Here is a 24,278-nt window from a genome sequence, read left to right as displayed (position 1 = left end):
ATGTGCAAACAATGAGTTTCTCATACCCAATTACCTATTTGTTTGTTCCAAAAATGTTCGAGATTGTTCCAAATTAATTTGGAATTATTCTGAATCCGAGAGAATTCGAACCTAATTTGTTTTCACTTGACAAGATCGATCTTAGTGGTCCAAAATTTTATCCCATAAAGTATAAAAATTTACAATCAATTAAGCCGCATGTGTGCTGTTATTGTTCATGTGTTGGACTTAGTAAGTCAAAATTATTCCAAAGTATTAACAATTCGATCTTAATTTGCAATCAATTTATTTTAATATATATCTTGCGATCCTTAACTGCCATGCATTATCAAACCAAACCCGATATATATACAAGACTTGACACCTTTCACATATCATTCGTTTTTCAAGGACCATACATAAAACAAATCGAATATGAATATATATATATATATATATATATATATATATGTTCATAAATTATTTTAGTTGGCATGTTCATCTTAGTAAGACCAATTTATCAACCCGTAAATACGAGCAATTATTCTAAATTATACAAAGTATGTACTATTATCTTAACTTTTTGTACCAAAAATATAGAACACACATACAAATTTGTTTCACTGAAGCTTACAAAAATATTAAACCACCTTTAGTTTACAAAATGTCTTCATGCTAATTAATTATTGTCGCACTTATATTAACAGCAAAAGCATAACTACATAATAAAAATAATTCAAATTTGTTTTTTTAGCAATCCATGTTCATCAGATAGTATGCTCGCAACAACACGAGCTCGACAAATCTCCATCTTCACTGTCTTTTCATATCTCCACATTTCATTTGTATCACGGACTAAACATTCGAATGCAACCACGAAATACAATAACAAGTCGTTTCAGAAACATTTCAAGAAAGAAAATAAATTTTGGATAAAAACAGATTTACCATATTCATTCAAGCATTTTAAACGAATAATTATTCAATCGAAGCGGCCAACAATAGAAACAGAAACCATATAACAAATTCAAGAACAACAAAAAAATTGGGGATAAACATATGAAAACAAAGAGCTAAAAAATAATTTATGAACCTTAAAATACTATTAAAATATTTCAAGTAAATACTCAACTGCGATAAATGACTAAGTAAATAAGTAAAGTAAGTTCTTATCATATAGCATTATACAACCATGGATCTCATTATATAGGAAAAAATGGTGGATTTATTAATGATAAAAAAAATAAGAAAAATGGTTGACGATGAATTTATTAATAAAAAAATTCGATCCATGCAATTCCACCATTTCCATGGTAGATTTGGTATCTATAGTTTTGTTTTAAAAAAAAAATTAATCAACTATAAAAAGAAAAAAAGTGAATAATAATAAAAAAAACATAGCAAAAAAAAAAACTACAACCTGCATTGAAATTAATGCTTCGGTGATTTCCTATTTAGAATATAAAAATATGTGAAGATGAAAAAAGAATAAAAAAGATTATAATAGCTATATTTGCAAACATGAGTAAATGAATAAACTAAAATAATATAAAAAATAATTGAAGGTACTAAAAACTAAAAAAAATAAATATAATAATCATATGATACACAAAAAAAAACAATAAAAATGAATAAAATAATATAGTAAGAAGCTAAAACATATATTTTGTGTGTCATATTGAAGAAAGATTTAAGTTTGACAACTGGGATTTAAAGGCAATTTTTCCTATTATTTTTCGTATTTGATGGTTTTGTCATTTGTGTGTTTATTATTTGATCATTAAAGTTAAGCATAATGCACGCCGAGCAGCTGAGATTAGTCCACCTCCGTCGCGTCTCCCGGCCCCGACGAATTGGACTGCTCCACCCCCGCATCGCATCGTCTCAGGTTGGATATTGATGCGGCAGTAAATTATACATCAAATTCTTATGTGGTGATACGGGACCACCACGGGAAGCTGGTTTTTGCTATTGGTCGGAGAATTGAGAAGCAACCATCTGTTGTTTTTGCGGAATTAGAGGCGATAAAAGAGGCATTGAATCTCTGTTAGCGGTGCAAGCAGTCACAAGCTTAGTGGCTTAGAGACGGACTTGAGTTATAAAGAGTATTTGAGCCCTCTTCTTGGATATCAGAGTTCCATTTATTCAGCGATGGAGGTAATGCTTTTGTGATGGGAAATAGCTTAGCCGAGGTAAGAATTTATGTTATTGTTATGTTTGGTTTGAGGGAATCAATATCTGTGATTTTATGAGTTAAAATTGAAGTGCTTGTTTCTATATTTGTGTTTTCATCTCTACATCACATTCATTGCCCTTCGCCTGTTCGACAAATTGATTCAATGAAAATTTTCCTGTTCTTGCAAATTTTTTAGGAGAGTTCATCTGTGTGTTGTGTTGTTCGAATAAAGTTTTTTTTTTTAAAATTATTATTAGCATTAGTTGATAATATTAGTGATAATTGCAAGAACAAAAATGTAGTCCCGTCTTAGTCTATCCAATCGAAAACGTTATTATTTATCAATTACTATTCCAAGTTCTTTTGTCTCACTATGATAACCACGATATAACTTATCCATAAACAATCATATCCATTGAAGTAAACACAAGCTCATGGAGTTGAACTTGTTTGTAGTTGCTTAAGAGAAATATCAGCTGCTTATTCATGTTGTTAAAATGATAGTTGACAGTCACAAGAGGGAAATAATTGGATGAACTCATTCACCCAAAGAGAAGCAGACTGCCTCGCCTAAACACACTTCTCTTGTTTTTGTTTCAATAACTCGAGTTATTTGAATGCATGATCCTTTGCTTCATTGCATACTGTCACAATTTCTATTGTCATATTGCAGGTCTTTAAAACAATGGCATTGCCGCGACAGAACTGTAATAGACTTGTGGGTTCAGTCATGCAATTTTGTCGCCATTTCTCTTCCAGTCCCTTTGACCCACCTCCCCTTTTACCACTGCGTAGAGTTGTTGTTACAGGTACTTTCTGTTTACTGGTTATCCAGCTACAGATGCAACTCTTTATTTATACCTATTGTTGTCAAGGTTCAAAAGTGATTTAAATGAACTATCCTGCCATGACCTTGCTGCAAGCACAATTTAAATTCATTTTCTTCTTCTCTCCCCTCTTAATGTTTTGGGAAAAAGCTTGGTTTTTGCAAAAATCTTGTATGTAAATTTCTTCCAGGTATGTGGTGTTGATGTTTACCATGTCTATTGCAAAAACTGTCACACAATTCGAAATTGTGGAACAGTGATGTGCATGCCAGTGGTTGTAAGATAGTGCTATGTAATTGATAACTCTCATCAATAGATTCATGTAACATCCTATTGCACACAATAACAATCAATTTATGGGCCGATACTATTTAGTCATTGATTAAACAGGTATGTAATTAGTCTTTTTCATTATTTTATTATAGAAAATCAACCGTTAACTTCTCTTGCTACTTTATGGTTTTGTGATTAAGTAAGGAGAGGTTATGATTTTAGGTTTAGGAATGGTCACACCTCTGGGTTGCGGTGTGGAAGCTACTTGGAAGCGCTTAATAGAAGGGGGTTGTGGAATTAAGGCGATAACTATTGAAGATCTAAAGATGAATGGTTTTGACAGAGAGATACAATCGCATACCTTTGATCAATTGGCTTCCAAAATTGCTGCGGTTGTACCATGTGGAACCAACTCAGATGAATTCAACGAAGAGATGTGGCTTAACTCTAAGGTAGCACTTCCAAATTGTTTTTTGTTTTAGATCTGATACTTGCTGGTCTGTTTGAATCAAAATATTAAAACACACATCATGTGGTTGTAGAAGTAAAATAAATCTTGAGTTGGGCGAGAATTATTTTCTTTGATGCAAATTGTTGATATTCTCAGAAGAAAACGTCCCTCATGAAATATATTGTCGAAAGTTCTCTTATTAATGTAACTACAGAGATTGATTCATATACTAGCAGTCTACGTCATGCTGCAGAAACAATGGACATATGTGAATAGGCGAAGATAGTCTGGAATAATAGAGTAAGTGACACCCAACAACCACCAATTACAACATTCAAACAAGTTTTGTAGTTCAGCAGGACCATAAGAACCATATATGTTAACCAACTTCGCCTTAGGATAAATATGAAGCAAGGTAACTTGTTACTGCTCGAATACCTTTTAGCCTCATCTATCTGGGTGTGCCCTGAAATCAGATAGTTTCTGTAGATGTAGCATTTCAGCAATTCAGGAATGCCATATTTTCTGTAAAACTGAGTAAGCCTCTGTATGGATTAAAAACTGTGAAAAAGATATCAAATTAAGAACTCAAGTTCTTTATGCAAAGTGGCTTGCACTTACATATGGTGGCAGCAGGAATCTCCTCAAATGTAAGTTTGGGATTATTTGGATGGGATTTCTTTTGTCATTTTGTTTCATAGTTTTACTATTTCATGAGCCATAAAAATATTGAATTTGAGACTCTGTATTTGCTCCTTGCAGGACCATAGATCGATTGCCAGGTTTATAGGGTATGCATTATGTGCAGCTGACGAGGCTCTTAGAGATGCAAATTGGATGCCGAATGAGCAGGATGAGAAAGAAAGAACGGTAATTTGTTATTTGTAATGATGAAGATTGACATAATTTTGGATTTGTGGCGCTTACTTGTTTCTGACTTCAAGATCATCAGGGTGTTTCCATAGGTGCTGGAACGGGTAGCATCAGTGATATTTTGGATGCTTCAAGAATGATCTGTGACAAGGTGGATTGACTTCTATGTTTTATTTCTTTATTGTAAAATAATTTGTAAGTCTACCATTTTATTTGTGGTAACCATTATTCTCAGTAACTCATGATTGTTTCCGAAGCTCTAGAAGTTGCAATTCACTGAGCCCTGGAGAGAACTTGCTCCCCCAATTTCACTCTATTTTCTATCAAGATAGTTTGTTTTTGGGTTAGAGAAACGTTTTTTGTTGGTCCCAATATTCCAACATAATGGTAATAGGGGCGTGAATAGACCATTATATAATTTTAGTCAAGCAATTTTCAAGATTATTCCTTGATAAACAAACTGTAATCTAAGTGTTGAAGCCGACTTTGACTTCAACAGTCTGGATTAAAAATAATATTTTAAAAAAAATTGCCTTTGTTTAAGCAATGAGCCAAGTTCGAATGCTTCAAACATTTAGAAATAACATTCCTTCATATTGCATCTCCTTTTGTTCTGAATTCTATTCAATATTGCTTAATATCCTGATCTTATCTTTCACTCATTAAAACCAGCATAACAACTTGGTCTTATAACAGGATGCTTTTGACCAACTTGTGAGCTTGTGATGTCGATTATATAATTGTTTCGTCTTCTAGAAACTTGAAAGTGCCAACTTGTGAGCTTGTGATGTTGAATATCTCATTTTTTATCTTCTAGAAGCTTGTATATATAGCTTTAATGCTCCAAGGGTCAAATTTTGGTTAAGAAAGAGAGCATCTATATTTTTTGTAACATCTGTTCCAAAAATGAATTTCACAAATCACGTGCCATATAATTTAAAGTTAGGACTGAAATTAATCCTTAAAAATTTGTAGAAACTTTCCCATCTCAACCCAATCCACATATTTTCTCAAGTCTGAATCTCATTCTTGCGAAATGGTTCTAAGATCATCCCCACCACCAAAAAGTGCGCGCACATAAAAGTCCTTACTTTTTGTTTGTTTGGAATGCAGCACCTACGGCGGCTCAGTCCATTTTTTATCCCAAGGATACTAATCAATATGGCTGCTGGTCATGTGAGCATGAAATATGGATTCCAGGTATTCAGTATACATAATTCTATGATTTTGAAATCATATAAGAGGACATTATTTGGTTGGATACATGGAAAATCATAAGAAATAAAGATCATGATGCTATCATTTATGCTTCTGGATTTATCTCGCTGCTTATTTATTGTCAAACGCTTCAGAGTGAATTTGTAATCCCTTATATTAATCTTTGGATTGCTTTTATTATTGTTTTAAATCAAGAAAGTAGAAACATGTGGAAGCTAGTGGTTAAGTTGATGGAAAAACTTGCAAATGATAGCGTAAACAATTGAAGGTAAACGAGTAAAGATATAACAGTATTATGGCCACACTTTTACCCAAAAGACTGACAAATGACAGGCATATAAGAGGGAAAAAAATGTGTCTATATTGTTATTTGGACTTGTGACATCCGTTTATAATTATTTCATGGTTTGAAGAAAAACTTCTTGTAAAATATAAGATACTATTGCATGTTTTAGTCTTGGTCTTGAATCTAGGGACCAAACCATGCTGCAGTGACAGCCTGTGCTACTGGGGCACATTCTATTGGAGATGCTGCAAGGATGATTCAATTTGGAGATGCTGATGTCATGGTTGCTGGGGGAACAGAATCGAGCATCGATGCTTTGTCCATAGCAGGATTCTGTAGGTAATTATCATTTGATCAATTGAGCCATCTATTGTCGAGTGCCTTGAATCCTTTGACTGCTTGAAAATGCCTTAGTATACCTCCCCAAACATAAATATAATTTTTCTTGAGAATTCCTTAGGTTATTAACAAAGTGATGGCCATTTCATGCTTAGAAGAGTGGAAAGTACAAACTACAGAATATCTAAAATTCCCAAGCACAAAAACTCGATCTATAAAACCCATTGGCCATGACCATTCAATAGAACTCAAAAATCTAACAAAGACAATAATGTTAGCTGATAAGTTAATTTTGATTCAAATGTTGTCTTCAGTTGGATTTTAGAACCTTGAAAAGCATGAACAAAGCAAATGATAGACCTATTGGTCTCCAAAAATTGGCTGACTATCTAAAAGAAGATATACAAAAGGTGAATTTTAGAAGTAAATAATCAATCCCTGATACCTTTTCTATTAGATCAAGCACTGATCGAACAAATACTAACACTTAAAATCAATATAATTATTCCTCACTTCCGTTTGAAATTTTCGCAAGTGCACGAATTAAGTTATAGTAAAGTGTACTTAGTACGAGTATCGTCCTCAAGGACTATTTCAACAATAATTCATTTATTTTATTTCTCTATCAAAAGTAACGAATTTTTGAGACTGATTGTAACTAAAATTATAAACTAACAAAATAAATTCAACTTACTTAAATTAAAATAGATGAAAATATTATTTGAAGAATACTAAATAATGAAGACAATTGTTAGAACTTCGGTTCACCTTCCCCTAATTGAACTGGACGATTGAGATTCACTTTTATACACTTATTTTTGACGAGAATTCCTGATACACCGATACTCTTTTTCAAGTTATGCCAATCTAATTCAAGTTAATGAAATAATCAAATCTCTCTGATTATTTATCATTACCGATTGCGTTGCGCTCTTTGAATTCCCTTAACTTTCGTGGTCTATGTTTATCAACATGTACTAAATATCATATCTCTATGCATATTTTAAGTCCATGAATATTGTCCCTCGTCCTAATTATGAATTTATCTCTCGATAATAATTCACAACATACGAAACTATGTTAAAGTTAGCTACTCCTCAACATAGAATAATAAAACCATGACAAAATCAAATAATCATATAAAGTAAACTCAATTCGTCCAAAATATTCAATCACACAAAAGTGTTTAGGGGGTAGGATCCCCTAGATTCCAACAAAATAAAGTTTAGCTACTGAAATTCATAATAAACAAAGTTTTTCAACATAAAAATCAGAGTTTGGAAGAAAAGAAAACTCAAAACGAGAAGAAGAATCCTCCAATCTCTTTGCAGCCGCCGTGCCTTCAAACCTCTATGTTTTCAAACCCTCAAAACGTCTGAAATTTTTCTATTTATATTGCCTCCAGAGTCTTTTCCATGTAAAACACCCGAAATTAAAAGTTTCCTTATTACGCGAGAGCGCCCGAGCGGTAAAATTTGGCAGCTCGGGCGCTGGGTCCTCTGCCTCTGAATTCTTTTTTTTCGCGAGGACGCGCTCGAGCGGTAATAAATTACCGCTCGGGCGCACCCCTCTCTGACTCACTGTTTGGTTTTTTCAACGTCGCGCTCGGGCGGTAGAATTTGGCAGCCCGAGCGCACTCTGATTTTTGCCCAAAATATGTAATGTTGCTTGTTTTCCTGCCAAATCAACCACCAATCGAGAGAAGTGAACAAAATGCAAGGGAAAACACTAAATGCAAACAAGATTAGATTAAAACAAACAAAATGACACGAAACGAATGCAAACACATAAAAATCATGCAATAAAAGCACGTGAAATTGACTCATGTCAAGCACATCAAATGAAAAAAATTACAGTCAATGTATATCAAATTACTCCAGATATCAGCTGTCTAAATAACAATCTAGAATAAAGTACAAACTTTAGTTCTAGTCCTCTTTGCCAACAAACATCATCTTCACTACAAGCTAATAGCATGGGATTCTGTCTACGGATGTCCATTCATGACAGATATTCAAGTTTTGTACTACTGCAAAACGAAACATTTCTGAAGCTCTAGTTTGTCAAGAAGTCTCCAAATACGACACAACAAAAGCCAAGAAATCAAAATTTCCCCGAAAGAAAATTCAAGGCCATTACATATACTTTCTTGGATGTATGGGCACAATCATCTCTCTACATTGATTCACAAAGACGTGGAATTCAGGATACGGAGTAATAATTACTTTGATTTGTCTTATGAGATCAGTAATTAATTCAACTTAGGGCTTTGAATTTATTCGTGATAAAATGTAGGCGGATATCACTACTAAAACTTTCAGTATCTAACACAATGCAATATAAGGAATAAATATTTTATGGTGCAGTTAAATACAAAGGGTGATAACTTTGTCTGAAATGATACTATACACAGGTCAAGGGCATTATCGACCAAGTACAATACTTTTCCAGAGGAAGCCTCAAGGCCTTTTGATTGTGCTCGTGATGGGTTTGTGTAAGTGATCTGCTTTTAAGTATGCGGGAGTTGAATATTATTCAAATCTAAATTGCTTGAATTTACATGCATCACGCTGATGAACTGCTGAAATACAGTATAGGAGAAGGTTCTGGCATCCTGGTTTTGGAGGTGAGTGCTGGTATACAATTATGTCACTCAAGTCTATTCTCCTTAAATGTGAGGGAAGCTATTGTACGCCCAATGTTAGAATGTCTCGATGATCCTTCTACATTATTTTCATCCAAAGTTGTCAACTAAGGAGGTTTAGGAGCAGAGTTGCTTTAAATGATAATCCTCTGTTTCTTTTGATTGTGTCATTAGTGTTTATAAACTGATTGACCAATTTTTTATTATTTTTTTGATAACAAAAGATACTTTATTATATACGTAAAGGTTATTAGTTACAATGAGGGGACTAGTGGTGTGCTGACGACAAAAGGCTAAACAAGACCCTGATCATATAACAATAGACAAAAACCCAATCTCTCAATAAATCTGAGATTGACCAACTGTTAAGACAGTGCCAACGCCGGGTAGTTTTGTTTCATTGGCTTAGTAAAAGCCCAGAATATATGATACTTTCGTGTCTTTTCCTCTTTTGGTTCAAAGAAATTAATGTGTTCATGTTATTCATAATCATACTTGTTTACTAAGCCAATGAAACTTTTGGTTCAAAGAAATTAATGTGTTCATGTTATTCATAATCATACTTGTTTAATAATTAGGACCTGGAGCATGCAAAGAACCGAGGAGCTAAAATATATGCTGAAGTACGTGGTTATGGGATGTCAGGTTATACGCACTCACTTATCACAATTTTTTGCGCGTTTGATATGTTTCAATCTTTTGTTAAAAACTATATCATTACTAATTCAGGTGATGCATATCACATCACACAACCTCATGGAGAAGGCAGAGGCGCCATTTTGGCCATGTCCCGTGCTTTGAAGCAGGTTAACTTTTATTTGTTTTCATGTTGTAATTACCCCGAAGGCATGTACACAATGTTAGATATACTGATACACATGCCAAGTTACTTGTGGAGAATGAATATCGTTTATCTGAAAAATGCAAACAAAAAAAAACGTAAGCTGAAGGGTCCATTCATTGATCAAATGAAATCCTCGAGACTGTTAAGATGTAAACTAGTGTTTTGTACTGTATCACATTTGGTGATCCTTCTGCCTTGTTTAACAATCTAAGTACCTGCCGTTACCATGATTTATGAACATATCTTGGTTCTAACAGTAACATGAAGTCAATCAAAAGGTTAGGAACTGTGGTTATGTTTTTTCGCACTCATCTTTGTCCTACCCCTAGTGAATGCATTCCATCTAGAAGATAAAAAATGAAAATATGTTTTACATCAGAATCACAGAGGCAATATTATGTTCTAAGATGTCTGCTTTCTATGACTGACAGTCTGGCTTGACCGCTAACCAAGTGGACTACATCAATGCACATGCTACATCTACTCCTCTGGGTAATTTTATGCATTTCCAAATTCCAAGGGTGGCATTTTTAGACCTTCAGAAGTATCAAATATTTGTATGTTTCATCTGATGGAATTTGGACTAACGTTCTGAAGCGCTTCTAACTCAGGTGATGCAGTGGAAGCCAAAGCCATCCTGTCCTTGTTTTGCAATCATGTGGTGTCAGGTGCCCTGGCTTTGTCCTCCACCAAGGTGATCTTTGCATTGTTCCTATTTTCTTGATCTTTATTTTTGGTTCAATTCATCACGTAAGGTAGAGAGCGTTTTATCACATGAGTTAATCATAGTGATTTATATCAACTGCATTTCCCTTGAAAAATATGAATATGAATATTTACGCATTCTTAGAATTTCTTAATTGTGAATATATTGCTTGCTAATCTCTGGTTTTATTTGAACGAATGATATGCTTTCAAATCAAGTCCTTTATGCCGTCCTGGTGTCCATCGTCATTTCATGGTTCCAAATTGATGTTAGGTTTCTTGAATGCTACTATTGTATTTGCTACTAATGATGTAAAACATTAGGGTGCTATTGGACATCTCCTAGGAGCAGCTGGAGCTGTTGAAGCATTATTCTCCATATTAGCTATACACCATGTAAGTCATGCCATTTTCTTGTTTCTCTTAGTTGTAAATATTCCATGGGTCTCAAAAACGTCGGAGCTTGTTTTGTAAATTTGTTGTCTTCATCTCATGTGCTTTTTATCAATTTTTCGAAAGAAACTTATCATACCAGTACCTGCTTGTATTTGAACATTTTTAGTACTCTTCAACAAAATAATTTTTTATTTAGATGTATTGTATGATGTTAATTTATATTATTCTATAAACTTAAAGCACTTCATACCACTAAACGATGTATGTAATTTATATCTGTATTGCTCCCGAGCATTCACAATTGTGTTATGAAACTTACACTATATCGTAATTTATGGAATTACCTCACTTCACCCAGCTTCTGTGCACATTTTATTGCAGGGTATAGCTCCCTTGACACTTAATCTCACTAAACCTGATCCAATATTTAGTGGTGATTTTATGCCTTTGACTGCTTCAAAGAAGATGAACATTAAAGCTGCTATGTCGAACTCTTTTGGCTTTGGTGGAACAAATTCGGCCCTTCTATTTGCTTCACTAGAATAGCTCAGATGACTTGTTATTGCTTCGTTTCATGTGTTGTGACATTGACGGTATTCCAGGTATGCTTTTAAGTTCTAGGATTGGCGATAATTTAGTTGATAGAACTTATTAGTGTAGCAGAAGATTTAGGATAAATCTATGCTTGAGGAGTTTTGTAGCTAGGGGGATGCATACATGGATGTAGCAGCTATTAAATGGATCAAACTATTAGTTTCTTGATGAAGTTTTGTTCGATATTAATACTTTATTGAGTTTTGAGTTTCCAGTTCTGGTTGATTTTATGAACATCATGGGAAGTGCATTGCCCTAATCCTGTGATTTCAACACCACGTGAAGGCATTTAATTTTCATTTTTCAATCACAGCATAGATTATCGATCGAAAAAATGTAGGCGCGAAATCGAAAAATAACTTTAGCAAAACTATTATTTTTTTGGATAATTGGAAATGTAACTTAAATTTTTACATATGAAAAAGGATTCAGTTGTAGATTTTAAAAATAATTGTCTTGCTCGTGCCAGCTGAAACAATCATGCAAAATACCGATATCAACTTGCGACAAGATTGTAAATTAATGACGAGCAAAAGAGACAAAACAAATAAACTATATAAAAAGAAATTTACAATGTATCTACCAAAGTGACGATGTTTTTGCCAATCTCTGTGGATGCTAATTCCTATGTTGAAAATGAACTTGTATATTTCAACCTGATAACCTAACTCTTATAATTTTACAACGCTAAAAATCACACATGTACACGTGCGTACTCCAACAGATTTGCACCCAACTGATGATCATCATGATCATGACATGTTCGATGCAGAGCGATTTGGTCGTGGTATGCTATACAGCCATAGCAATTTGCTTGGAAGAATAGGATGAAGGACCCATGTAAGCTTCACTGAGAGAGACAAACACGCGATGGCAAGCCAAGGCTGATGCCACAAAGAACATTACAAATGAAGACCAACAGAATTTTAGCATTAACATCCGGTCTTTTCGAGCAGAATGTAATGCCTTTGAGAAAATAACTCTTAGTCTTCTATCTCTAAGGATGGACTCATACTCGCTACTTGGAGAAGTTAGTCTAGTAGAAGAACCTATTCTTCTGTACTTGGCTTCACTTGCCACCATCACTGTGGAGCTTAATCTGGAAAGATTGAAACGTTTTGCTAACGCTTGACACATCCACTTGTATATTGTATCAGCAAGGGCCATGCAAAATTGTTGACGGAAAGGATTTGCCTCCTTTGAAACTGCAGCCCGTATCAATGAAGTTCCATCCTGTTGATAATTATGCTACTTCATCAAGATCAAAATATCATGGTAATAACATCAGTCTACCCTTTACGCTAAGCAGCTATTATATCACAAATTTGATATGGAAGTGAAACACAATCACTTTCAGAATGAATACTAATGTCATTCCCACCCTTGTCACCAGCGAAAATGTATTAGCCTATTAGGAAAAACTGGCTTAAGCAACAATGAATATGTACTCACTGCAGTCATTAAAAGTCTCCTTAGAACAAAACCATTTTTAGATGACAGAAGTCTGAAAACCAGATTTGCCATATCAACTTCAGGGACAACTTGCACTGAACGACCATGAGAAGCTCTAGTAGCAGACGGCAGTAAAGCGAGCAACCGGTTCCTGGACATCAAATGGAAGAATAAATTCTAGATGAAAGCATTCGGCTAAAACTGATGATTAATTTCCTCAACAAAAAAAAAGGCTGATAATTAATCAATCAAAATAGAGTTACGTATTACAAAAATAATCAAGGGACAATCCCATTTGAGAACTGACACTATTCTCATTGGGTATATAAATTGCCTAACTACAGTTTCAGTGTGAAAATCTTCTTCCAACTCAAAATTTGAAAAGAAAAACTATCGGTAAACTAAACCTGGTTACTCGTTCGCAAAAGAAGGAAAAAGAAAAAAGAAAAAAAGAAGTTATACCTGGTTGCTCCAACTCTTAAGAAAAGTGCAAGCCTATTCCATTGAAATTCTCTCCTTCTGTTAAATACTACCTGAAATGAAAGCTCAAGTAAACTAACAAACAAAAAGCTGCCATAAGCTATAATAGTATACATTCCTAAACATCGTGCTGTTAACACAACATATTTTGCATTGGATGTGATGGTAATAAAGTTGATATATTTTTTATATACACCAGAGCTAAGGTCTTCCCCTAAAAAAGACAAGAATCATTAAGGGAAAGATATATCAGCCAAGAAACAAGGTTATATCATAACTCAGTCTTTAAAATCTTCTGCATTAATATGCTCAACCTCATAAGCCACAAAGTATGAAAGTACACAACCGGGGTCACAATGGAACAGTCACATGAGTCAACATCAAAGTTAATCGCCAGATAACTAAGGATAATACAGTGACGACTTCATCAAAGTACCGAATGTAAAATTCTCCTGGCAGGAGGGGAATCATCAACAAGAAGTTTTTGGACAACGTAAGGGCATGCAGCTTCAAATGTCTTGAATGTTGGATCTGCAGCAACTGCCAATCCTGCAGGACAGATGAACAAACCAGATAAATTGTTACACACTATTCAATTGCATCGGTACACATAGAAAAAGCATAACATGGCAAAATTGCATCACCACATCTTGCTCTCTTCTGTTCGACAATAAAGATTATCTGATAGGTAGGCCTGACATGGTTCTAGTATTTGTTATCCAAATCAGTTTAAGACCGAATGGTAGTTTGTTAAAACTGGAGTCTGAGTACAGATGAACTTGTTCATGAACATGGAAGAAAAAGGGTCATTTAAGTTTATGCCCTTCCCACCAATCTATTTAAGAAAATGACTTCCAACCAAAAACACATGATACAACCCACTGCAAACTGATATTAATGGAGATGTTCTTTAAAATTCAAATTTATTAGGGTCATTGACCCAATTCTCCAGTAGAAACATAGATAATCGCAACTACCTATTTATTCAGACCAGCTGGGGCTCACTTCTTTATGATAATTGTAAATGAAAGAAACAACTACTGCTTGTTCGAACATGAAACGGTAATAGTTATACATAGTTGTAATATGTCCTTAAAAAAAGAGCTTTTTGAAACTAGAACAGCACTAATCATAGTTTTCAAAACACCAACTCTACTTTAATAATAGGTCCATTGCTTAGGTGCAGAGAAAGTACAAAGGCAACATTCAAGAATTTAGTTATTCAGGTAGTTCGAAGGAGGTGAGCTTGATTAATTTTAAATGGTTCGATTTAATAGTGAGGTTGGCATTTCCCACAACACCATACCGACCATTTTGTCAAAAAGAAAGCTATGCATATAAAGCATACTGATTTTAATAGTTAGGGATGTAATTAATCATATCGACATAACTCTTCAAAGAAAGAAAATGTCAATTTATTGGAGCTAATATAATATCTATCATTATGGTTCTCCTAAATTCTTTAATTTCAAAAAATAAATAAGAAAAGGAAAAGTTGCATGTTTGAGCTGGTGCTGGTGTGTGTGCATGACGTCTACACCATTGCAGATTTTTTGTGTGAGCTCTTTAGAAATCTTACCTTCTAGAGAAGCAAGAGACCGCAGGACAAGTATGAAGTATGGTGGCATGCGGCAGTGATACTTCAAAGCTATAGACCATATTTTCCCCAGAACCTTTGGAACAATCAATCAAGTAAGAAGACACAACTATTCAATATGAAAGCATCATGATTCATGATATTTAACTGAAAAAAATACTGAAATCGGTAAGTAAATTAAAGGGTAGTCCAACATGATAAAACACATATGCCCTGAAAGAACGAGTACAAGATAAAAATATATCATCAGAAAATGAGACGATCAATACAATATAAATTGAAGCGGAAATATTGATATAAAGATGCATAAAACACTTAGATTGATTAATCTCAATTGATGAAAAAAATTCAAAGCAGCTGTTAATTTCATGCATAGCGCAAATTCAAGACATGGATTCATAGAGAAATTTCTATTGATTACAGAGCAAAGGCCTCCAATTTTATGACCCCGTTGAGTGTCATGTATAGTGAGGACAGTATTTGAAATTAAATAAAAGATCGACGTAATTGCAACCCCTTCAACATTCCTTGAAAATTTCACTAGTACGTTGAAAAGTTACCAGCATGGTACATGCAGAACTGACCCACACCCAACTGGCAAATCTAAATATGATTCAACCAGTTTCCAGAATAACAATTATCATTCTTTTATATTACAGGACCTCAAATTGAAGCTTCAGTAATCCTTCTAAATCTTCACTGAATTGAAAGTGACACGCTATGTAACCTGACAAACTAGATTGTCCAGGATCATACAAGTTCCATGTGATGATTAATGTATGTTTACAAATTCTTTCGTCAAAACATGATTAAACATAACTCTGCAACTCCTTTAACTGTCTAGACTAACATTAAAAACGGAAAAAAAAAGAAAAAGAAAAAGAAAAAGTACATCATGAAATTGAAATTATACAATTTCATAATGATAATAATTCCTAAAATAAGAAAATAAGCATACACATTCTTACCAGACTAAACTTAATATTAGGAACTCCACCGCTAAATTCCAAATCCCCTAGGGCATCCTCCAAGTCCTGAATGATTTGAAAGGTTGTCAATTATGCCAATAAATATCTTTAAATATAACCCAATCACCAATCAGAATATAACATGCGAAATGCCAGCTATCAAAACAACACCTATTACACAGAAGACAGTCGTCTGAAATGCAAGGAAAAACACAGTGCATATGCATGCAAAGAACAAATAATTCCAGATATGGTTACTACCATGGTGAAACGTTGTATATTAGTTCCCGGTCTTATAACATCCATTTCAGTTAAATCATATACAAGGGATGCCCAATCACCATTCACTATGTGCACAATGGAAGCAAGCATTGCAAATTGATGTCTCTTCTCCATCCGACAAACCAACCCAAAATCAAGGAACCTGTCACAATATTAAGGTGAAGATGAAGAAGTAAGAAAATATCAGACGTCAAAAATCTTATCCATCTCAACCAGCAGGTGTTGGAGTGCAACAAGACGTATGTACAAAACATAATATCACTAGTTAGCGATAGGTGCATTTTACCCAATTTTCCCGGATAAGTATCGCAAATTTCCAGGATGTGGGTCCGCATGCAACAAGCCAGTCTCAAGAAGCTGAATCAGTGATGCCTCTACTCCTTTGTTGACCTAAAGTATTGAGGCAGAAGAATCCACGAGCATAATTCAGAAAGAGGACTGATAGACTAAAAGTTAGACTAGGCAGATGAGAATTGGCTACTTTTCAAGGATTAGATTAAACTGAGACATGGGATCCTTATTTTTGCAAGAATTTAGTCCATCAAATGTCACCACCTAGCTTAACATCTTCTATCCGTAATTTCTTTCTTTCCACACACTGTGCCACTAATATTCAGTCCCTTTCTGGTTGACTCATGACTGATACTGGAAAAAGGAATGCAGGTCGTGTATTAACTGGAACTTGCTTTTTAATAGTGAATCCATTTAAAAAAGAAAGCAATTCACTTTTCATAATGCATAGCTGTTCTTTCCCTAGCAAAGCATTGACACAAAATTTAAATCATCAAACTTTTAGTTTTAGTAAGAAAAAAAAAATTCTAGTAGATCTGTGGAAATTTGCTACCAGCTTTATGGTCCTAGGAGTTTGTCTTATCTCCGAAGTGTTATTTAGGGGATAGAAGAAAAAACACGTTTATTTTTTAAACCTTTCAAATACAGCTTTGGTTCAAGCACTAAGTCTCCAGCTAGGAATATAAGGACAACTATTATGTTATACTAATCAAATTTCCTTCCATATCTCTACCACTTTTGCAACGAGGAATATTTTACCTATGAATTTAATGGTCTAAGTAAGCAATTACATTAGTTATTGTGTGAAGCCCAACAAAAAAAAAATTCAGTTGACACATACACGTACTATTGTACTTATTCAAGATCAAAGTAGTATGATATACTATACAAGCTCATAAGGTGTAATAGCTTTCTAGTTAAACGGATGCTCCTTTTATATAGCCTCGCAATTCATAAAGAGCCTAACGGAATCTACATACCAAATCCAGAAGCTTTTGCTTAGATTCTTTTGAAGATGCATATATTAACTCGCTTGGACTCTCCCCAGCCATCCATTCCATAGTTAGAACTCTTTTCGTGGTCAATTGCTGAATTACTTTAGGCATACAAATAAACGGAAAGCGAGAATGAACTTCCTGCAGAGAAAAAAACCAAACTGAGGTAAAAACAAACTCAATAAAAATGGACTGGAAATAAATATGTGTTTCACATAATAGCTCTAGACTCCAGAAGTAACCCACCATTTACCACTATCAAGGAAACAAGCTGTGTACCTAACAGCCTAATTCAATTACCTGAAGTTAACATATATTTGAGAAATTCAGATAAACTCAACTTTATGTCAAAAGATTCCATTTAGCTAATCCCAGATGAACGTGAAAATCACAAGGATAAAAGTAAACAATAAATAGATACACACTGTTTCTTTCATTTGCATACTATTCAAAAGAGCATGGTAAAAGCACGATGATAAGAAAATATATGAGCTGACTATTTTCCCATCAAACTATGAAAAGAACTAGGTCTTTGTTCACTCTGGATGAGCACAAAACACCTTCTTGCATTTGATTTTGTCATGACAAAATTGCTGTCACACTGATCACAATAATATACTGATGATATAAAAAGACATGATATCAAGTTATCAACAGACAAGATCAAATGCAATAATATAATTACACTTTATAGGGATTCCTCTTTGATTGGTGAAAATAATCATGTCCACAAATTAGGTGGAAACAGAGTCTTACCATTACCAATCATCGAATGCAATGTTATACAATCAAACTTGAAGGTGATTCATATAATTCTAACCCGAACTAGCACGCTGTTCCCTGGTTCAATGTAACAAAGAAGAAGTTTCCCATTCTCTCTCTAAAAGTTTGTCCATGATTTTTCAGAAATTTGGGGAGTGGTGTTACTTCAAAAGCAACTAAATTATGTGTAGAACTAAGAATTACCATGAATTCTAAAGCATTTGCAGCCTCCAGGTTGTAATCTAACTCCCCGAGCAACCCTTTCCCAAGTTCATCAGCATACAATCGAGGGTCACTTTTTCTTTTGGCTATCTTCTGAAGTAGTCCCAGCTGAAATAGTTTTTAAAACATAAAATAACAGCGCTGTGTGCAAATGGCAGGAATAATACAAATACAAGGGATTGAGTTGGCAAACCCCTAAGCGAAGAATGTAAATATCTCGAACAACCACATGGCGTAAGTTAGGACGCTGAACTTTCACAGCAACTCGAAACCCATCAAGAGTACTTGCCTCGTAAACCTATAAAAATGTCAAGAGATATAAAAACATGGTGAATGTGAAATGACTCATTAAAAATCATCAATGTTTAGTTCTTTTTTTTAGCACTCCCAAATTTATTTATCGAGAACATATGCTGTTGACATTCTACACCTGCCCAAATGAAGCTGCAGCTACTGGCTCTTCAGAGAAATAGCTGAATAATGCATCCACAGGAGAACCTAAATCTTCCTCAACAATCTTCATGGCTTCAGCCCTGGGGAATGGCGGGATTTGATCATGCAGCTCTGATAACGCCTGTGGTCATAACTTAAACCAGAAATAAGAAAACATTCTAAAATCTAGTTTGAGATGCAAAGAAAATTTAACTGTAATTCAGAGGTGTCAATGATTAATGTGACTGCTTCGGGGGATTTGATCATGCAACTCTGAAAATTCTATCCAGTGAGTAAATGCTGCATGTATTATACATAAAATTCTGATTGTTTGACCGCACATAATTATGAATGAATTTTACTTGATAAATAAAATTAACAAAGCAAGGAAGATCATGAAAGAGTACAACAAATTTGAACTCTACCACAATGTAATCGTTGTAAAAGTAACAGCGGGGTTCTTTTCGCTAACTGCCTATTTTATCACACTTTCTGCATTTTGTTGTAATATGCCACAGAGCTCACAACTCATGACAATCCATAGTCTGTTCTCTCTCTCTTCCCTAAAAAATTATACACCTCGGTTAAGGATGAGGAAGGCTCTTGACATAAGGAACATCCCACCCATGTCAAAGGTTGAGATGACAAACTTCCAGATGACGCATTGGAAGTGATGAGGAACTGCAAATGCCTCACCATTCAACAACAAAACATGTTGTTCAACAGCTGAACTTTTCCCAATTTGTTTCTGGTCTGTGATACCCTATGCCATAATTCCACATGCACATTTGTTTCCCACAATAAAAGTAACTGGAAATATGCCAGGCATCACACCTTTGATATTTCAGAACCAATCATATCTGGTCTTGTAGAAAGGGACTGACCAGCTGCACAAAAGCACAGGCTTCCATAAGAAAATTGGAGATAATTGACATGAAACACCTCAAAAAAATTGTGAACAGAATAAGAAGCCACGCGTTCTATCCCATATGCGGGAGATGCCATGTCACCTTTTATAAAAGTGGGACCCAAATTTAGCATTGTTTCTTTTAATAATATCCCAAAGTTGTATTTGGAAATATTTTCACCAGCACCCTCGTTGCCAGCTGAATTCATCCCTGAGATCCTGGATTTGATTGCAGCGGAAACAAAGGCAGTAAAGACCTTCCACAAGATACAACTGGGTAAGAATTAAGTTATATACGAATAACAGCTCATTGAGTAATGTATTTGCAGCAGGGTTGTGCTTGAAGGAAAGAACGTGTTTGCCTGGAGCCAGCGAAGTAAAGTACTGTTAAAACTTTGAAAAACACACTGCCTTTGTCCAAAAATAGATAAAAATTAAGAAGTAGACGTACTTTAATTGGAAATATTTTCTGGAAATGAAAGATAATAGGCAAAGATGAAATGTGAATTATGTCAAACATTTTAGAATACCTCGAGAAGTCGGAGAGCCACTATGTGGGGCCGCAAAGTGAAATAATCAGTAACTTCTTGCAGATCATAGGTCTCCGGAAGTGGTTTTGTCCACATCTTGGAGAGATAGTAAACATAGCTAGCATATACCTCGAGAGCCTTAAGATCGGCCAGAAACAGATCAATACCCAAGAGTTCTGTCCAAACAAGAAATGGGAGGATATATATTAATCTGTAAAACATGTCAGAATCTCATAACTTTCCTGACCAGCAATCTGTAAAACATGTCAGAATCTCATAACTTTCCTGACCAGCATACGTGAAGTATGTTAACACTATCATCATATGCACTGTGATCCTCTAGACTGAGTTCAGGTACGACTAAGTTCAGCTACATGGTTCTGGCTAAAGTGTGTGTTTTACGTAATGTGATATCTTTTTCCATAAACAGAGTGAAATATGCACAAAAATAACTCACCTGCCATAGCATATGACAGCATTACACAAGCAACCTAGTATTGCAATTCGCAACTGCTATAAAGTTGACATCATCGACTTCCAAAAATTGAATGGTTTGGTAATGAAACAACTTGTTTAATGAAATCATTATGCTGCTTGAAGCATGTAAAATCCTATCAGCCATTGTATGAATAACCCCCTGAGTAGCAAAATAAACTCCAAACCACTATTCAAAACGACAAACACATTATTTACACTGCCACTACATAATAAGTTCATTATATATGCACAAGTTACAATAACTAACATGATCCTTCATTCCACCAGTTCGAGAGGAAATACTAAACATCCAAGTTTTTAAACTATTTGAAAAGTGGATATTAGTTTTAAGTGGTAGTAAACTGTAAACGACTAAAGCTTTCACATTTCAACACCCTTATACACAATTCCATCACCATTCAGAACAATGTCATTTCAAATACAGGAAAAGATAGTCCGTAAGTCACTCTACTTAGAACTGAATTGCAATGTACCACACTAGTTGAATACCAGGATAATAAGGCTGAGGCCAAGAGGGAAAACGTGATGAAGACGCACGTGGGTCCTCTACATTCCGCAGCCATATTACATCCTCCACTGATTTCGAAATCTCCGGAATCCGAAACGCTTTATTCGCCCACTTCAAGCCTTTGCTCAAGCCTTTACTAATAAAACTCACATCGGTTCGAACCAGTTCCACGACATTCCCCAGCGCCCCCCCACCATTTTTACCCAACTTTGGGTTGTTAAAATCGACATCTTTACTGCTCTTGTGCGAGTGATGCTTCTTCCTCACTCTCGGACTGGCTGATGTAGAACAAGCAAGAGGAAACATCGTTGATACCGAAGCCATTATGATACAAAGCGAATTTTGTGATCATGGGGAAGATTAATGGATCATATTGTTTGTGAAATTAGGTCTGAATTTTTTCTTCTCTGTCCCGGATTGGAAATTAGGCGAGCTGAGCAACAAAAAACAAGGAAGTGCATGGAATTGGAGGATTTATACATTTTTTGTTGACGTGTGTGGCTGTGCTTCGATTTGCTTGGTGATTTTACTATTTTGACCTTCTTATAGTAAAATAACATAAAATTATGAAAATTGATAATTACACTCCAATTTTTGTTAAATAAACTCAATTTTTTATTTTTATAATATATAATGATAGTGATACTCTTTCATTCATTATTCTATTTTGAGTAAATTTACTTATTATATTAATTCTTAAAATAAGTTACTTAAAAAATTTGCATAAAAATATCTAAATTTTTTTTAAAAAAAATTACATAATTTATTAAACCATCCTTACTTTTGAATTTGTTTTGGTTTTTTTTTTTTTTTACCGATTTGTTACTTTTTTAATTTTAATGTTTTTCTTATTTTAAGTTTTTCCAATCAAATTATATTTCATTCTCATATTTTAATATCGTATCCACAATAATATTTTTATTCTAAATTTTAAAAAATAAAAGTTTCAAGTAATCACACGTTATATTATAAAATAAATTTATATTTTAAAACTAAATAAAAATTTATCATAATAGTTAATATATTTTGTGCAAATATTTTTTCCAATAAAAAATGATCATGTCAAACGAATAGTGTCACAATATATTTTATTAAAATTATAGAGTTTATCACTATAATTAAAGTAATATTAAAATAAAAAAAATTTAATTTCATATTTTAATTAAAGTTTTATTTTACTCCACGGTTTTTACCCCTAAAATTTTAAAGTATTTATAAAAACAACTAACTATAATTTGCACACTTTGTTAAATATTTGGGATAAAATATAAAAAATATTATGTAATATTAAAATTAAAAATCTATTTATATTTTTAAGTTACATGATAGAAAATTATGGTAATTGAAATTTTTTAATATTTAAACGAGAAACATATATTGTACTTAAACTTTCATGATTCCATCATTAATATATATACTTGAAATAGAATAATCATGCAAGGGTATCATTGGCAATTTATGCTATAAGAATTAAATATGAAGTTTATTTAACAAAAAGTGGAGTGTAAATATCAATGCCCTAAAATTATACTTGATTTGTAATTTTCAAATTCTATATTTTTTAGAGTACAAATACAATTTTAGATCCGAGCAAAGAAATTATCTAAGGGCCTCAACCTCAGCCATTAAAATGTAATTTTCAAATTTCTAAAATTGTCATTTCAAAGTTTTTGTAGCATGTTTGATATTTGATATCTCTTGACGAAAAAAAATGTAATATATTTGAAATTCGTAGATTTAAATCTATCCAACACAAATAGTATCACCTACTAGGTGAACAAGGTGACTTTTTTAATTTTTGCAACAAGCGATCGATACATGTTCCGGTATTTATATACGTCTATATTTATTTTCTTGAATTCATGAATAAATATTTATTAGTACTGGTGTACGAAGCATGTGTATTACATGCGCATATAAAATTTCTTTTCATAAATTTGAATTTAAATTTAAATTTTGTGATTAAAAATTTTACTTTGAACCTTAATAATTATTAAATATCTTGAAAATATGGTAAAGCAATCCATTATGTTGCCCAAAAAAAAAAAAAAAAACCTTGTAGTATATATTTGTGCTATACGTTGTCAGTTGACCCATTGGGCTTCTCAATTGGACAGAAGGGAAATTTGCAGTGATGATATATCGTTAGGTCTTCACTTATAAAAATAAAAAAAAAAATTGATAAAATAACTAAAATGGAATCAAAATTTTGAAAGGGATGAAAAACCAGAAAGTGATTTCGAAAAACAAAAGGTATTAATTTCAACCTTTTCGCATAATATATACATAAACGATTGAATCGTCAAATTAATTAGTTGATATCAAACACAAATAATAATAATAGAACATGTTAATTACATATAAACGTAACATGCATACCAAAAGAAATAAACATATCACGAATTAGTAATAGCAAGGAGGTTTAATCTGTTGTTGCTGCTGCATACTATTATTAATTATTTAATTTGAATCCATCATTGCCACAAGATGTTCGCGCGAACCAGTTAATGAAACCCTATTTTATGGGTACATAATACCCAAATCATTTCTTCAAGGGTGTACATGTCAACACATATGTATAATTAATATTGCAGTGCTGACATGACAAATCATGGATTGTTAGATCTCTTATTAGGTTAATACCCGTAAGGTAGGTTGAACTAAACCCGCGCGAACCTCTCTAAAAAAATTAATGTTTTCCGCACGAGATCTTGAAACGCCTACAGATACTTAATCCAGAAGCTCGAGA

General features: G+C 33.8%; 2 protein-coding genes across 5 annotated transcripts; one reads left to right on the top strand and one right to left on the bottom strand.

Moving 5' to 3' along the window:
- Nucleotides 1-1,720: 1,720 nt before the first annotated feature.
- Nucleotides 1,721-11,777, top strand: LOC140882439 (3-oxoacyl-[acyl-carrier-protein] synthase, mitochondrial). Of its 4 annotated transcripts, none has more exons than XM_073288440.1 (15): nucleotides 1,721-2,136; nucleotides 2,829-2,964; nucleotides 3,478-3,707; nucleotides 4,469-4,576; nucleotides 4,659-4,730; nucleotides 5,693-5,779; nucleotides 6,271-6,422; nucleotides 8,836-8,916; nucleotides 9,015-9,048; nucleotides 9,645-9,711; nucleotides 9,796-9,872; nucleotides 10,342-10,402; nucleotides 10,522-10,604; nucleotides 10,940-11,011; nucleotides 11,393-11,777. In XM_073288440.1, exons 1-15 carry the CDS (start codon nucleotides 2,131-2,133, stop codon nucleotides 11,555-11,557), a joined length of 1,431 nt encoding a protein of 476 aa, XP_073144541.1. In that variant the 5' UTR covers nucleotides 1,721-2,130; the 3' UTR covers nucleotides 11,558-11,777. The 4 variants fall into 4 exon arrangements, with proteins under 4 accessions (XP_073144541.1, XP_073144540.1, XP_073144543.1 ...); XM_073288439.1 differs by having other exon boundaries at nucleotides 1,721-2,171; XM_073288442.1 differs by lacking the exon at nucleotides 1,721-2,136 and having other exon boundaries at nucleotides 2,830-3,372.
- A 368-nt stretch (nucleotides 11,778-12,145) lies between these two features.
- On the bottom strand, nucleotides 12,146-21,953 carry LOC140880394 (uncharacterized). The gene is made up of 16 exons (XM_073284789.1): nucleotides 21,511-21,953; nucleotides 20,524-20,699; nucleotides 20,097-20,250; nucleotides 19,921-19,973; nucleotides 19,085-19,228; nucleotides 18,848-18,952; nucleotides 18,637-18,762; nucleotides 17,656-17,811; nucleotides 16,671-16,774; nucleotides 16,364-16,526; nucleotides 16,103-16,168; nucleotides 15,117-15,210; nucleotides 13,974-14,086; nucleotides 13,520-13,590; nucleotides 13,058-13,208; nucleotides 12,146-12,838 (listed from the first exon to the last, which is right to left on the bottom strand). The coding sequence occupies exons 1-16, from the start codon at nucleotides 21,851-21,853 to the stop codon at nucleotides 12,398-12,400; spliced, it is 2,460 nt and encodes an 819-aa protein (XP_073140890.1). The 5' UTR covers nucleotides 21,854-21,953; the 3' UTR covers nucleotides 12,146-12,397.
- Nucleotides 21,954-24,278: the final 2,325 nt, after the last annotated feature.

Source organism: Henckelia pumila, chromosome 2, assembly GCF_033568475.1.
Source record: "Henckelia pumila isolate YLH828 chromosome 2, ASM3356847v2, whole genome shotgun sequence".
In the NCBI taxonomy this organism is placed as follows: Eukaryota; Viridiplantae; Streptophyta; class Magnoliopsida; order Lamiales; family Gesneriaceae; genus Henckelia; species Henckelia pumila.
Note: the sequence above shows the minus strand (reverse complement) of the source record. Positions and strands in the feature narration are given on the sequence as shown.